This window comes from Syngnathus typhle, linkage group LG4 (assembly GCF_033458585.1).
Source record: "Syngnathus typhle isolate RoL2023-S1 ecotype Sweden linkage group LG4, RoL_Styp_1.0, whole genome shotgun sequence".
Lineage (NCBI taxonomy): Eukaryota > Metazoa > Chordata > Actinopteri > Syngnathiformes > Syngnathidae > Syngnathus > Syngnathus typhle.
This window is the reverse complement of record NC_083741.1, coordinates 8,623,002-8,640,598: the sequence shown is the minus strand read 5'-3', so window position 1 is coordinate 8,640,598 and position 17,597 is coordinate 8,623,002. Positions and strand designations below refer to the sequence as shown.

General features: G+C 36.2%; 1 protein-coding gene across 4 annotated transcripts in view; it reads right to left on the bottom strand.

Annotated features, from left to right (window-relative positions):
* Positions 1 to 27: 27 nt before the first annotated feature.
* pacsin3 (protein kinase C and casein kinase substrate in neurons 3) overlaps positions 28 to 17,597 on the bottom strand; it is a 34,695-nt gene continuing 17,125 nt past the window's right edge. For all 4 annotated transcript variants that reach the window (XM_061276209.1, XM_061276211.1, XM_061276208.1 and 1 more), the window contains 2 exons: positions 2,803 to 2,975; positions 28 to 1,260 (listed from right to left, as the gene is read on the bottom strand). In XM_061276209.1, the coding sequence (XP_061132193.1) occupies positions 1,145 to 1,260; positions 2,803 to 2,975 (289 nt within the window). In that variant the 3' untranslated portion in view covers positions 28 to 1,144. The remainder of the gene's footprint in view (positions 1,261 to 2,802; positions 2,976 to 17,597) is intronic.

The following is a 17,597-nucleotide window of genomic DNA, read 5'->3' as shown; positions in this document are numbered from 1 at the left end:
ATGTACAAAATGTAATATGAACACCAGTGAAAATTGTGTAGAAAGATCTTTATTGTTGCCTTTCAGAACTTGCTTCTCTGTACAGATTACACATTGAGGGAGGACTCAGATGCTTTTATGTGTTAAAAAGTGTTAAAAAGGTTCTAGTTATTAGGTTAATCCAAAGAAACTCCCTCATGAAATTACATCAAACAGCCCAAACCCAGAGCCTTTGAATGGAAGCATTTAACAAGCGTGCTTTGTGTCTCCATAGCAACTTACACCACACCTAAGTTTGTCATTAAACTCAGCAGAGACTGAATGAAGAAGAATTTCCAACATCTAAATTCAAAGAAACCAAAGTTGAAAAACGACCAGCCTCACATTCATAGCCCAAATCAGCTGATGTTACATACAGCTATTGCATAGAAAAGGTAAAGTGGATGCAGTGTCACAATCAAACGCGCTGTAGATTTATTAAACGTGAAGCAGGGTGGCAGTCAAATCTATCCATCTATTATTTGAATCGCTTATCCTCACTGAATTTATATCACATAAACTGCTTCTGGGGAGACAAAAAATGTTTTTGGACCATCTGACGTCAGGCGTTGAACACACCCAGCAGGTGATGTCATCTCTCGGTCAGATAGGAGGAAACTAAGCCAAATCTATAGCTTAACTCATACATCTCTCCTAAAATACTCTTTTGGTTTGAAACATATATTTTGCTTTCATATATATAACTTTCTGTTTATAATATATCTCATTGATATTTTTTGTGTTAAAAATGATTGTCAAGTTCTTGCCGCATTTTATAAAGGGATGTCAGCTTGTCTTAGCTTAAAACCTAGCTAGCTTCTTGCAACGTGTCGGCATTCAGGCTAACATGCGTAGCGTCCCATTGACAAGTTCTAAATGTCAGACTATATTCTGAAAATATATAACATATGAGGAATTCACGGTTTGGAACCAAACTTGTTTGAAATTTCTCAAATGCTCAAAAGAATTATAATACAGAAGAAAAAGAACAACAACTCAGTGATGAGTTTTAGATGCTAATTCGTAATTGTCCGTACGTGCCGTAACGACGGCACTGATCATTTTGCGATTGGTCCTGGCATCTTGAGTCTAGTTGTACCATTGGCCGTGTGTAGAGTGAGTGTCATCAGGAAGCGCCCGGTTGAACGTAGTTGGCGGGATAGAGGCCCACCTGGCCGCTGCTCAACTGTCCTTTACACCAGCCCTGCTCGTCTTCCTCGCCGAGCTTCAGCAGCTCGTCACCTGCAGGGATGGTTACAAACGTTCACTTCCGAGCACAACTAAGGTTTCCATGTACAGATTCTCTCATTCACAGCGAGGCACCACAATATCTGCTGGCACTCTCATTTGAAACGTATCGCTTGCCCTGCCAGTCTTATTCAAAAAAAATTTCATTGTTGTAGATTAGTCTGCTCTTCATAGTGGCTATACATTTTAAAGCACAAGTATCAAACTCAAGGCCCGGGGGCCAGATACGGCCCACCACATCATTTTATGTGGCCCGCGAAGACAAATGGTGCATCAAATTTGTGTGTCATTCCGAGAATTGCAAATTGTCTTCACTTTTAATCACATCTTTGGTTTTTTTTTTTTTTTAACCAGTTTTTACTCGTCTGATTTGAAAACGAGTTTGTTTTGTAGCTTTTATATGAGGTGCTCATACATTTATTTGGGATGACAGTCATAAGAAGCTATGACTACAATGCGGCCGGCGAAAAAAATGACTTTGACACCCCTGTTTTAGAGCAACGTTTAGGGTTCAGGGCACCACAATATGTCCACGCAGAGCCAACACCATCTGCAGTAAGATGTGCAAATTCATCTGGCGTCAGACGTGAAGAAAGTATGCTTTGATCACTAACCCTAAGTCAGCAATAGGAAAAGAAGAATGATAGTAGCGCATTATAAAACGTAACTTAAAATGTTGCACGAAAAACAAATGGCTGTATGAATGAATAAATAACTAAGTAAATAAATAGACAAAGCCCAATTGGCACTTTTAGAGCGGACACTGCACACACATGCATTGTTATATTTAGTATTGATTTCGTTTCCTACTTTAAGAAAAAAAAAATGTAAGAACAACCCAAAAATACAAACAATTCACAAAAAACATAAAAAACATTACACTATATGTAGTCAAAGGAATGATACATGTAGTATAGGTTAACATTACCAAACCAATATGCTCGACCAGAAAGAAACATGACGTGTTTCCATCTTAAGGAGTTCAAAGCATGCTTGTACACAAATGATCCAGTTTAAGTCACAGTATAAGTATAAACAACAATTTGTACAATTCTGACAGCAGGAGTTAAATAAGACACAATAACAGTCGGGTGTTGTGAATTTTCCAACAGTTTTTGTCACAAATGTCACCATCTTGCAGACAAGACTCAAGCGTGCATAATGCTTCTTATCTCACACATCAGCAGGACTCATGTTGGTAGTTCAGGTTTGACATGAGTGTGTGTGTGAAAATGTGCATAGATGAAGCATCACAGGAGGGGAAAAAAATTCTTCTTTACTTAAAGGGGAACTCAATCCATGTTTTTCTTTGTAATAGTGTTCTCTGGAGCCCAACTAGTCGAAACACAGTTTTGATTCGAGGGCGCCCATTTTTCCATGTCTGAAAATGACATCAGGTGCCAGGTCTCAGGTCACAACCAATCATGGCTCACCATTCTTTAGTGGCCTATGATTTGTTTTACATTTTGGATGAAGCGACGGAATAAACGCCTCCTGTGATGCCTCCCATGGTGAAGCATTAATGAGGGTTAATACCTGCTTTGAAGCTGAGTTCGTCAGCCTCCTGACCCGAGTAATCGTAGAGCGCTCGGACTCGCACACCGTCTACCTGCCGCTCTCCTTTGTCCCCCGCTTCTCCAACACCGTTCAAAGACAACTTCTTTGGGTTCTCCTCGTCTGACCAGTCGGAGGAATCATCTTTGACAATCCTGAATGAGCAGAGTGATCAAATTGGTCATGTTTTGTAAATGTTCTGCAACTTCCCACTACCAGCTTAGACAAAGCCCAATTGAAGCTGGGATGTAAAAGGCTTTTTTTTTTTTTTTTCTTTTTCATCAAGGACACCCTTGGTGACTGCCTGCTGTATGCACGCTTGCTCCATTTTTGCTCCTCTTATTGTGTGAAGGCGAAGGCCTTCACACATATGTTATTCTACACCATTCTCTATTATTATTATTGTGTGAAGGCGAAGGCCTTCACACATATGTTATTCTACACCATTCTCTATTATTATTATTCTCTTTTATTCTCCACACTTTTTTGACACGTTTCATCTTCCACATAATTCATCCGATTCACTCCATTCCACTTTTCACGTATTCCAAATATTCACGCGACGAGCGCTTGTATTTTTCTCGTTCCGAAAATTTTCCGATTCCGCAAAATTCCCCAAATTCCGACAAATTTTTCCCCATTCATTCTTAATGGCACATTCGACATTTCACATTTACGTCGTTCCAATTTGAAATTCACATCATTCAGCACATTCTAATCACATTCGGAAGGATTCTCGACATTCCCAAAATTCCCAAATTCGAAAATTTCACGTTTTCACGTTAAAAATTCCGACAAATTTTCACAAAATTCCGTTTTTCACCTCTAACTTCTACATTTTTCAACCGATTCAACTCGTTCCAACTTTCAACTGTTCATCTTTTGCCTACCTATTCCACAACGTCCCACTTACCAAAAACTTCACATCTTTTATTTTGAAATTCAACCAAAATTCTCTAAAATTTCGTTTTTCTACTCTAATTTCTACATTTTTCAACCGATTCAACCCATTCCAACTTTCAACTGTTCATTATTTTTCTACCGATTCCACAACTTTCCACTTACCAAAAGCTTCACATCTTTTATTTTGAAATTCACACCCAATTCCTTTTCCCTTCTCATTTCTACATTTTTCAACCGATTCAACCCATTCCAACTTTCAACTGTTCATCATTTTTCTACCTATTCCACAACTTCCCACTTACCAAAAACTTCACATCTTTTATTTTGAAATTCACACCCAATTCCTTTTTCCCTTCTCATTTCTACATTTTTCAACCGATTCAACCCATTCCAACTTTCAACTGTTCATCATTTTTCTACCTATTCCACAACTTCCCACTTACCAAAAACTTCACATCTTTTATTTTGAAATTCACCACAAATTCTCCAAATATTCTACATTTCTCAAGTAATTCAACACGTTTCAACATCGTTCGGCAGCATTCCCCGAAGAAGTTATTCATACATTTCGCCTTCACACGCAATTTCTCCAGAAATTGCAAAATTCTAGTTATTATTCTCTTTTATTCTCCTCACTTTTTTGACACGTTTCATCTGCCACATAATTCATCCGATTCACTCCATTCCACTTTTCACGTATTCCAAATATTCACGCGACGAGCGCTTGTATTTTTCTCGTTCCGAAAATTTACCGATTCCGCAAAATTCCCAAAATTCCGACAAATTTTTCCCCATTCATTCTTAATGGCACATTCGACATTTCACATTTACGTCGTTCCAATTTGAAATTCACATCATTCAGCACATTCTAATCACATTCGGAAGGATTCTCGACATTCCCAAAATTCCCAAATTCGAAAATTTCACGTTTTCACGTTAAAAATTCCGACAAATTTTCACAAAATTTTGTTTTTCAGCTCTAACTTCTACATTTTTCAACCGATTCAACTCGTTCCAACTTTCAACTGTTCATCTTTTGCCTACCTATTCCACAACGTCCCACTTACCAAAAACTTCACATCTTTTATTTTGAAATTCAACCAAAATTCTCTAAAATTTCGTTTTTCTACTCTAATTTCTACATTTTTCAACCGATTCAACCCATTCCAACTTTCAACTGTTCATTATTTTTCTACCGATTCCACAACTTCCCACTTACCAAAAGCTTCACATCTTTTATTTTGAAATTCACACCCAATTCCTTTTCCCTTCTCATTTCTAAATTTTTCAACCGATTCAACCCATTCCACCTTTCAACTGTTCATCATTTTTCTACCTATTCCACAACTTCCCACTTACCAAAAACTTCACGTCTTTTATTTTGAAATTCACACCCAATTTCCTTTTCCCTTCTCATTTCTACATTTTTCAACCGATTCAACCCATTCCAACTTTCAACTGTTCATCATTTTTCTACCTATTCCACAACTTCCCACTTACCAAAAACTTCACATCTTTTATTTTGAAATTCAACCAAAATTCTCTCAAATTCCGTTTTTGTACTCTAATTTCTACATTTTTCAACCGATTCAACCCATTCCAACTTTCAACTGTTCATCATTTTTCTACCATATTCCACAACTTCCCAAATACTTCACATCTTTTATTTTGAAATTCACACCCAATTCTTTTTTCCCTTCTCATTTCTACATTTTTCAACCGATTCAACCCATTTCAACTTTCAACTGTTCATCATTTTTCTACCTATTCCACAACTTCCCACTTACCAAAAACTTCACATCTTTTATTTTGAAATTCGCCACAAATTCTCCAAATATTCTACATTTCTCAAGTAATTCAACACGTTTCAACATCGTTCGGCAGCATTCCCCGAAGAAGTTATTCATACATTTCGCCTTCACACGCAATTTCTCCAGAAATTGCAAAATTCTAGTTGTGTGAAGGCGAAGGCCTTCACACATATGTTATTCTACACCATTCTCTATTATTATTATTCTCTTTTATTCTCCACACTTTTTTGACACGTTTCATCTTCCACATAATTCATCCGATTCACTCCATTCCACTTTTCACGTATTCCAAATATTCACGCGACGAGCGCTTGTATTTTTCTCGTTCCGAAAATCTTCCGATTCCGCAAAATTCCCAAAATTCCGACAAATTTTTCCCCATTCATTCTTAATGGCACATTCGACATTTCACATTTACGTCGTTCCAATTTGAAATTCACATCATTCAGCACATTCTAATCACATTCGGAAGGATTCTCGACATTCCCAAAATTCCCAAATTCGAAAATTTCACGTTTTCACGTTAAAAATTCCGACAAATTTTCACAAAATTTCGTTTTTCACCTCTAACTTCTACATTTTTCAACCGATTCAACTCGTTCCAACTTTCAACTGTTCATCTTTTGCCTACCTATTCCACAACGTCCCACTTACCAAAAACTTCACATCTTTTATTTTGAAATTCAACCAAAATTCTCTAAAATTTCGTTTTTCTACTCTAATTTCTACATTTTTCAACCGATTCAACCCATTCCAACTTTCAACTGTTCATTATTTTTCTACTGATTCCACAACTTCCCACTTACCAAAAGCTTCAAATCTTTTATTTTGAAATTCACACCCAATTCCTTTTCCCTTCTCATTTCTACATTTTTCAACCGATTCAACCCATTCCAACTTTCAACTGTTCATCATTTTTCTACCTATTCCACAACTTCCCACTTACCAAAAACTTCACATCTTTTATTTTGAAATTCACACCCAATTCCTTTTTCCCTTCTCATTTCTACATTTTTCAACCGATTCAACCCATTCCAACTTTCAACTGTTCATCATTTTTCTACCTATTCCACAACTTCCCACTTACCAAAAACTTCACATCTTTTATTTTGAAATTCACCACAAATTCTCCAAATATTCTACATTTCTCAAGTAATTCAACACGTTTCAACATCGTTCGGCAGCATTCCCCGAAGAAGTTATTCATACATTTCGCCTTCACACGCAATTTCTCCAGAAATTGCAAAATTCTAGTTATTATTCTCTTTTATTCTCCTCACTTTTTTGACACGTTTCATCTGCCACATAATTCATCCGATTCACTCCATTCCACTTTTCACGTATTCCAAATATTCACGCGACGAGCGCTTGTATTTTTCTCGTTCCGAAAATTTACCGATTCCGCAAAATTCCCAAAATTCCGACAAATTTTTCCCCATTCATTCTTAATGGCACATTCGACATTTCACATTTACGTCGTTCCAATTTGAAATTCACATCATTCAGCACATTCTAATCACATTCGGAAGGATTCTCGACATTCCCAAAATTCCCAAATTCGAAAATTTCACGTTTTCACGTTAAAAATTCCGACAAATTTTCACAAAATTTTGTTTTTCAGCTCTAACTTCTACATTTTTCAACCGATTCAACTCGTTCCAACTTTCAACTGTTCATCTTTTGCCTACCTATTCCACAACGTCCCACTTACCAAAAACTTCACATCTTTTATTTTGAAATTCAACCAAAATTCTCTAAAATTTCGTTTTTCTACTCTAATTTCTACATTTTTCAACCGATTCAACCCATTCCAACTTTCAACTGTTCATTATTTTTCTACCGATTCCACAACTTCCCACTTACCAAAAGCTTCACATCTTTTATTTTGAAATTCACACCCAATTCCTTTTCCCTTCTCATTTCTAAATTTTTCAACCGATTCAACCCATTCCACCTTTCAACTGTTCATCATTTTTCTACCTATTCCACAACTTCCCACTTACCAAAAACTTCACGTCTTTTATTTTGAAATTCACACCCAATTTCCTTTTCCCTTCTCATTTCTACATTTTTCAACCGATTCAACCCATTCCAACTTTCAACTGTTCATCATTTTTCTACCTATTCCACAACTTCCCACTTACCAAAAACTTCACATCTTTTATTTTGAAATTCAACCAAAATTCTCTCAAATTCCGTTTTTGTACTCTAATTTCTACATTTTTCAACCGATTCAACCCATTCCAACTTTCAACTGTTCATCATTTTTCTACCATATTCCACAACTTCCCAAATACTTCACATCTTTTATTTTGAAATTCACACCCAATTCCTTTTTCCCTTCTCATTTCTACATTTTTCAACCGATTCAACCCATTTCAACTTTCAACTGTTCATCATTTTTCTACCTATTCCACAACTTCCCACTTACCAAAAACTTCACATCTTTTATTTTGAAATTCGCCACAAATTCTCCAAATATTCTACATTTCTCAAGTAATTCAACACGTTTCAACATCGTTCGGCAGCATTCCCCGAAGAAGTTATTCATACATTTCGCCTTCACACGCAATTTCTCCAGAAATTGCAAAATTCTAGTTGTGTGAAGGCGAAGGCCTTCACACATTGATATTGTACTTTATTATTAAACAACTTATTCCTCCCACTTTTTTGACATCTAACTACTCCCACATGCTTCAACCGATTCACCTCGTTCAACCTTTCACACGTTCCAAAAATTCATGGCACGCTTGCCAGTATTTTTCGCGTTCATAACATTTACCGTTTTTAAGTAATTAGCAAATTTGTGCCTTTTATTTCCCCATTCATTCTTAATGGCAATGTCAACCCGAGCCAGTTTCCTGTAGTGGGTTCGATTCCCACATTGGGCGTCATTAATTATTTTACTCTTTATTCTTCCCGCTTATCATTTTCAACGCTTATCATTTGTAACTAACATTCGCATTCAACATTCATTCCATTAAGCAATTTCCACCACTTTGATTACGTATTCGCATTCAACAAACACATTCATTACATTAACCAATTGCAACCACGAAATAGTAAGGGACTCAATTAGCTCGTGGGAAACACAAGTGATTCCAGTGCACGAGCATCATTCCCGAGTGGTATCAAAACCCGCGTCAGTTCGATTCCCACATTGGGCGTCATTATTTATTTTACTCTTTATCCTTCCCGGTTATCATTTTCAACGGTTATCATTTGTAACTTTTGTCATTCGCATCCAACATTCATTACATTAAGCAATTTCCACCACTTTGATTACGCATTCGCATTCAACAAACACATTCATTACATTAACCAAATTCAACCATTACTGAGAAAGGAGCCTGATTAGCTCAGTTGGAAACACAATGGCAATGTCAACCCGCGCCAGTTTCCTGTAGTGGGTTCGATTCCCACTTTGGGCGTCATAAATTAATTTACTCTTTATTCTTCCCCCTTATCATTTGTACCTTTTTTGTAACATTTGTAACATTTCATTTTTAACCCTTATCATTTGTACCTTTTTGTAACATGTATTTGTAACATTTTACCATTCATTTCACAATAATTCATTTTCCCTTTCTATTCTTCCCGCTCATCATTTTTAACGCTTGACGTTTGTAAATGAACATCTGCCTTCGCCTTCACACGCAATTTCTTCCGAAATTGCAATTCTAGTTGTGTGAAGGCGAAGGCCTTCACACATATGTTATTCTACTCCATTTACTTTATTATTGTGTGAAGGCGAAGGCCTTCACACATATGTTATTCTACTCCATTTACTTTATTGTGTGAAGGCGAAGGCCTTCACACATATGTTATTCTACTCCATTTACTTTATTGTGTGAAGGCGAAGGCCTTCACACATATGTTATTCTACTCCATTCACTTTATTATTATTATTGTGTGAAGGCGAAGGCCTTCACACATATGTTATTCTACACCATTCTCTATTATTATTATTATTCTCTTTTATTCTCCACACTTTTTTGACACGTTTCATCTTCCACATAATTCATCCGATTCACTCCATTCCACTTTTCACGTATTCCAAATATTCACGCGACGAGCGCTTGTATTTTTCTCGTTCCGAAAATTTTCCGATTCCGCAAAATTCCCAAAATTCCGACAAATTTTTCCCCATTCATTCTTAATGGCACATTCGACATTTCACATTTACGTCGTTCCAATTTGAAATTCACATCATTCAGCACATTCTAATCACATTCGGAAGGATTCTCGACATTCCCAAAATTCCCAAATTCGAAAATTTCACGTTTTCACGTTAAAAATTCCGACAAATTTTCACAAAATTTCGTTTTTCACCTCTAACTTCTACATTTTTCAACCGATTCAACTCGTTCCAACTTTCAACTGTTCATCTTTTGCCTACCTATTCCACAACGTCCCACTTACCAAAAGCTTCACATCTTTTATTTTGAAATTCAACCAAAATTCTCTAAAATTTCGTTTTTCTACTCTAATTTCTACATTTTTCAACCGATTCAACCCATTCCAACTTTCAACTGTTCATTATTTTTCTACTGATTCCACAACTTCCCACTTACCAAAAGCTTCACATCTTTTATTTTGAAATTCCCACCCAATTCCTTTTCCCTTCTCATTTCTACATTTTTCAACCGATTCAACCCATTCCAACTTTCAACTGTTCATCATTTTTCTACCTATTCCACAACTTCCCACTTACCAAAAACTTCACATCTTTTATTTTGAAATTCACACCCAATTTCCTTTTCCCTTCTCATTTCTACATTTTTCAACCGATTCAACCCATTCCAACTTTCAACTGTTCACTATTTTTCTACCGATTCCACAACTTCCCACTTACCAAAAGCTTCACGTCTTTTATTTTGAAATTCACACCCAATTCCTTTTCCCTTCTCATTTCTACATTTTTCAACCGATTCAACCCATTCCAACTTTCAACTGTTCATCATTTTTCTACCTATTCCACAACTTCCCACTTACCAAAAACTTCACATCTTTTATTTTGAAATTCACACCCAATTTCCTTTCCCCTTCTCATTTCTACATTTTTCAACCGATTCAACCCATTCCAACTTTCAACTGTTCATTATTTTTCTACCGATTCCACAACTTCCCACTTACCAAAAGCTTCACGTCTTTTATTTTGAAATTCACACCCAATTCCTTTTCCCTTCTCATTTCTACATTTTTCAACCGATTCAACCCATTCGAACTTTCAACTGTTCATCATTTTTCTACCTATTCCACAACTTCCCACTTACCAAAAACTTCACATCTTTTATTTTGAAATTCACACCCAATTTCCTTTTCCCTTCTCATTTCTACATTTTTCAACCGATTCAACCCATTCCAACTTTCAACTGTTCATCATTTTTCTACCTATTCCACAACTTCCCACTTACCAAAAACTTCACATCTTTTATTTTGAAATTCAACCAAAATTCTCTCAAATTCCGTTTTTGTACTCTAATTTCTACATTTTTCAACCGATTCAACCCATTCCAACTTTCAACTGTTCATCATTTTTCTACCTATTCCACAACTTCCCAAATACTTCACATCTTTTATTTTGAAATTCACACCCAATTCCCTTTTCCCTTCTCATTTCTACATTTTTCAACCGATTCAACCCATTCCAACTTTCAACTGTTCATCATTTTTCTACCTATTCCACAACTTCCCACTTACCAAAAACTTCACATCTTTTATTTTGAAATTCACACTCAATTCCCTTTTCCCTTCTCCTTTCTACATTTTTCAACCGATTCAACCCATTCCAACTTTCAACTGTTCATCATTTTTCTACCTATTCCACAACTTCCCACTTACCAAAAACTTCACATCTTTTATTTTGAAATTCACACCCAATTCCCTTTTCCCTTCTCATTTCTACATTTTTCAACCGATTCAACCCATTCCAACTTTCAACTGTTCATCATTTTTCTACCTATTCCACAACTTCCCACTTACCAAAAACTTCACATCTTTTATTTTGAAATTCACACCCAATTCCCTTTTCCCTTCTCATTTCTACATTTTTCAACCGATTCAACCCATTCCAACTTTCAACTGTTCATCATTTTTCGACCTATTCCACAACTTCCCAAAACCTTCACATCTTTTATTTTGAAATTCACACCCAATTCCTTTTTCCCTTCTCATTTCTACATTTTTCAACCGATTCAACCCATTCCAACTTTCAACTGTTCATCATTTTTCTACCTATTCCACAACTTCCCACTTACCAAAAACTTCACATCTTTTATTTTGAAATTCACCACAAATTCTCCAAATATTCTACATTTCTCAAGTAATTCAACACGTTTCAACATCGTTCGGCAGCATTCCCCGAAGAAGTTATTCATACATTTCGCCTTCACACGCAATTTCTCCAGAAATTGCAAAATTCTAGTTGTGTGAAGGCGAAGGCCTTCACACATTGATATTGTACTTTATTATTAAACAACTTATTCCTCCCACTTTTTTGACATCTAACTACTCCCACATGTTTCAACCGATTCACCTCGTTCAACCTTTCACACGTTCCAAAAATTCATGGCACGCTTGCCAGTATTTTTCGCGTTCATAACATTTACCGTTTTTAAGTAATTAGCAAATTTGTGCCTTTTATTTCCCCATTCATTCTTAATGGCAATGTCAACCCGAGCCAGTTTCCTGTAGTGGGTTCGATTCCCACATTGGGCGTCATTAATTATTTTACTCTTTATTCTTCCCGCTTATCATTTTCAACGCTTATCATTTGTAACTAACATTCGCATTCAACATTCATTACATTAAGCAATTTCCACCACTTTGATTACGTATTCGCATTCAACAAACACATTCATTACATTAACCAATTGCAACCACGACATAGTAAGGGACTCAATTAGCTCGTGGGAAACACAAGTGATTCCAGTACACGAGCATCATTCCCGAGTGGTATCAAAACCCGCGTCAGTTCGATTCCCACATTGGGCGTCATTATTTATTTTACTCTTTATCCTTCCCGGTTATCATTTTCAACGGTTATCATTTGTAACTTTTGTCATTCGCATTCAACATTCATTACATTAAGCAATTTCCACCACTTTGATTACGCATTCGCATTCAACAAACACATTCATTACATTAACCAAATTCAACAGGTACTGAGGTAGGAACCTGATTAGCTCAGTTGGAAACACAATGGCAATGTCAATCTGCGCCAGTTTCCTGTAGTGGGTTCGATTCCCACTTTGGGCGTCATAAATTATTTTACTCTTTATTCTTCCCCCTTATCATTTGTACCTTTTTTGTAACATTTGTAACGTTTCATTTTTAACGCTTATCATTTGTACCTTTTTGTAACATGTATTTGTAACATTTTCCCATTTATTTCACAATTATCTATTTTCCCTTTGTATTCTTCCCGCTCATCATTTTTAACGCTTAACGTTTGTAACTTAACATCTGCCTTCGCCTTCACACGCAATTTCTTCCGAAATTGCAATTCTAGTTGTGTGAAGGCGAAGGCCTTCACACATATGTTATTCTACACCATTCTCTATTATTATTGTGTGAAGGCGAAGGCCTTCACACATATGTTATTCTACACCATTCTCTATTATTATTATTGTGTGAAGGCGAAGGCCTTCACACATATGTTATTCTACACCATTCTCTATTATTGTGTGAAGGCGAAGGCCTTCACACATATGTTATTCTACTCCATTTACTTTATTATTATTATTCTTCTATTTTATTCTCCTCACTTTTTTGTCCCGTTTCATCTTTCACATAATTCATCCGATTCACTCCATTCCACTTTTCACGTATTCCAAATATTCAGGAAAGGGGTGCTTGTATTTTTCTCATTCCGAAAATTTTCCGATTCCGCAAAATTCCCAAAATTCCGACAAATTTTTCCCCATCCATTCTTAATGGCACATTCGACATTTCACAAAATTTCGTTTTTCACCTCTAACTTCTACATTTTTCAACCGATTCAACCCATTCCAACTTTCAACTGTTCATCTTTTGCCTACCTATTCCACAACTTCCCACTTACCAAAAATTCCAAATTTTCAAATTTGAAATTCAACCAAAATTCTCTCAAATTCCGTTATTCCACTCTAATTTCTACATTTTTCAACCGATTCAACCCGTTCCAACTTTCAACTGTTCATCTTTTGCTTACCTATTCCACAACTTCCCACTTACCAAAAATTCCAAATTCTCAAATTTGAAATTCAACCAAAATTCTTCTTTTTCTACTCTAATTTCTACATTTTTCGACCGATTCAACCCATTCCACATTTATTCCCCTTATTCACCTTATGCTTACCACATTCACTCCCATTCACCCCCACTTCCACTATGATTCCCACATTCACTCCCATTCACCCCCACTTCCACTATGCTTACACAATTCAACCCTTGACCCCCAATTCCAGTGTGGCGGCCATCTTGGATGACCCTGAAGTGCCACCAATGAACCCAGAATGAACCGGAAGTGCCCCAAATCAAACCGAAAGTGACCCCAAATAGACCGGAAGTGACCTCTGGTAAACCGGAAGTGACCCCAAATCAAACCGGAAGTGACCCCAAATGTACCGGAAGTGACCTTTTTAGACCGGAAATGACCCCAAATAAACCGGAAGTGACCTCAGCTAAACCGGAAGTGACCTGTTTTAAACCGGAAGTGACCCAAATAAACCGGAAGTGACCCCAAATAGACCGGAAGTGACCCCAAATAGACCGGAAGTGACCTCTGGTAAACCGGAAGTGATCTAAAATGAACCGGAAGTGACCTTTTTAGACCGGAAATGACCCCAAATAAACCGGAAGTGACCTCAGCTTAACCGAAAGTGACCTGTTTTAAACCGGAAGTGACCCAAATAAACCGGAAGTGACCCAAATTAGACCGGAAATGACCCGAATCAAGCCGGAAGTGACCTTATTTCAACACTAAGTGCCCCAAATAGCTACATTTGCGCTAACGTCTTCGTTTTTTGTCCGATTTAACCCGTTTCAACATTTTTACCCCAAAAGTGAACCTCCTGAGGCCGTTTTTTTTTGTTTTGTTCCAAATTTAGAAAGATTTGGCGCAATTGCTTTTTTTTATTTTCTCATTCATTCTCTATGGGGATTCAACATTTGCTCTAACTTCTACATTTTTTAACTGATTCAACCCGTTCCAACTTTCAACTGTACATCTTTTGCCTACCTATTCCACAACTTCCCACTTACCAAAAATTCCAAATTTGAAATTCAACCAAATTCTCCAAATTTTCGTTTTTCTACTCTAATTTCTACATTTTTCAACCGATTCAACCCATTCCAACTTTCAGCTGTTCATCTTTTGCCTACCTATTCCACAACTTCCCACTTACCAAATATTCCAAACTTTCAGTTTTGAAATTCACCACAAATTCTCCAAATATTCTACATTTCTCAAGTAATTCAACACGTTTCAACATCGTTCGGCAGCATTCCCCGAAAAAGTTATTCATACATTTCGCCTTCACACGCAATTTCTCCAGAAATTGCAAAATTCTAGTTATTATTATTCTTCTATTTTATTCTCCACACTTTTTTGACACGTTTCATCTTCCACATAATTCATCCGATTCACTCCATTCCACTTTTCACGTATTCCAAATATTCACGACATGAGCGCTTATATTTTTCTCGTTCCGAAAATTTTCCGATTCCGCAAAATTCCCAAAATTCCGACAAATTTTTCCCCATTCATTCTTAATGGCACATTCGACATTTCACATTTACGTCGTTCCAATTTGAAATTCACATCATTCAGCACATTCTAATCACATTCGGAAGGATTCTCGACATTCCCAAAATTCCCAAATTCGAAAATTTCTCGTTTTCACGTTAAGAATTCCGACAAATTTTCACAAAATTTCGTTTTTCACCTCTAACTTCTACATTTTTCAACCGATTCAACTCGTTCCAACTTTCAACTGTTCATCTTTTGCCTACCTATTCCACAACGTCCCACTTACCAAAAACTTCACATCTTTTATTTTGAAATTCAACCAAAATTCTCTAAAATTTAATTTTTCTACTCTAATTTCTACATTTTTCAACCGATTCAACCCATTCCAACTTTCAACTGTTCATCATTTTTCTACCGATTCCACAACTTCCCACTTACCAAAAGCTTCACATCTTTTATTTTGAAATTTACACCCAATTCCTTTTCCCTTCTCATTTCTACATTTTTCAACCGATTCAACCCATTCCAACTTTCAACTGTTCATCATTTTTCTACCTATTCCACAACTTTCCACTTACCAAAAACTTCACATCTTTTATTTTGAAATTCACACCCAATTTCCTTTTCCTTTCTCATTTCTACATTTTTCAACCGATTCAACCCATTCCAACTTTCAACTGTTCATCATTTTTCTACCGATTCCACAACTTCCCACTTACCAAAAGCTTCACATCTTTTATTTTGAAATTCACACCCAATTCCTTTTCCCTTCTCATTTCTACATTTTTCAACCGATTCAACCCATTCCAACTTTCAACTGTTCATCATTTTTCGACCTATTCCACAAATTCCCACTTACCAAAAACTTCACATCTTTTATTTTGAAATTCACACCCAATTTCCTTTTCCCTTCTCATTTCTACATTTTTCAACCGATTCAACCCATTCCAACTTTCAACTGTTCATAATTTTTCTACCTATTCCACAACTTCCCACTTACCAAAAACTTCACATATTTTATTTTGAAATTCAACCAAAATTCTCTCAAATTCCGTTTTTGTACTCTAATTTCTACATTTTTCAACCGATTCAACCCATTCCAACTTTCAACTGTTCATCATTTTTCTACCTATTCCACAACTTCCCAAATACTTCACATCTTTTATTTTGAAATTCACACCCAATTCCTTTTTCCCTTCTCATTTCTACATTTTTCAACCGATTCAACCCATTCCAACTTTCAACTGTTCATCATTTTTCTACCGATTCCACAACTTCCCACTTACCAAAAGCTTCACATCTTTTATTTTGAAATTCACACCCAATTCCTTTTCCCTTCTCATTTCTACATTTTTCAACCGATTCAACCCATTCCAACTTTCAACTGTTCATCATTTTTCTACCTATTCCACAACTTCCCACTTACCAAAAACTTCACATCTTTTATTTTGAAATTCACACCCAATTTCTTTTTCCCTTCTCATTTCTACATTTTTCAACCGATTCAACCCATTCCAACTTTCAACTGTTCATCATTTTACTACCTATTCCACAACTTCCCACTTACCAAAAACTTCACATATTTTATTTTGAAATTCAACCAAAATTCTCTCAAATTCCGTTTTTGTACTCTAATTTCTACATTTTTCAACCGATTCAACCCATTCCAACTTTCAACTGTTCATCATTTTTCTACCTATTCCACAACTTCCCAAATACTTCACATCTTTTATTTTGAAATTCACACCCAATTCCTTTTTCCCTTCTCATTTCTACATTTTTCAACCGATTCAACCCATTCCAACTTTCAACTGTTCATCATTTTTCTACCTATTCCACAACTTCCCACTTACCAAAAACTTCACATCTTTTATTTTGAAATTCACACCCAATTCCCTTTTCCCTTCTCATTTCTACATTTTTCAACCGATTCAACCCATTCCAACTTTCAACTGTTCATCATTTTTCTACCTATTCCACAACTTCCCACTTACCAAAAACTTCACATATTTTATTTTGAAATTCACACTCAATTCCCTTTTCCCTTCTCATTTCTACATTTTTCAACCAATTCAACCCATTCCAACTTTCAACTGTTCATCATTTTTCTACCTATTCCACAACTTCCCACTTACCAAAAACTTCACATCTTTTATTTTGAAATTCACACCCAATTCCCTTTTCCCTTCTCATTTCTACATTTTTCAACCGATTCAACCCATTCCAACTTTCAACTGTTCATCATTTTTCGACCTATTCCACAACTTCCCAAAACCTTCACATCTTTTATTTTGAAATTCACACCCAATTCCTTTTTACCTTCTCATTTC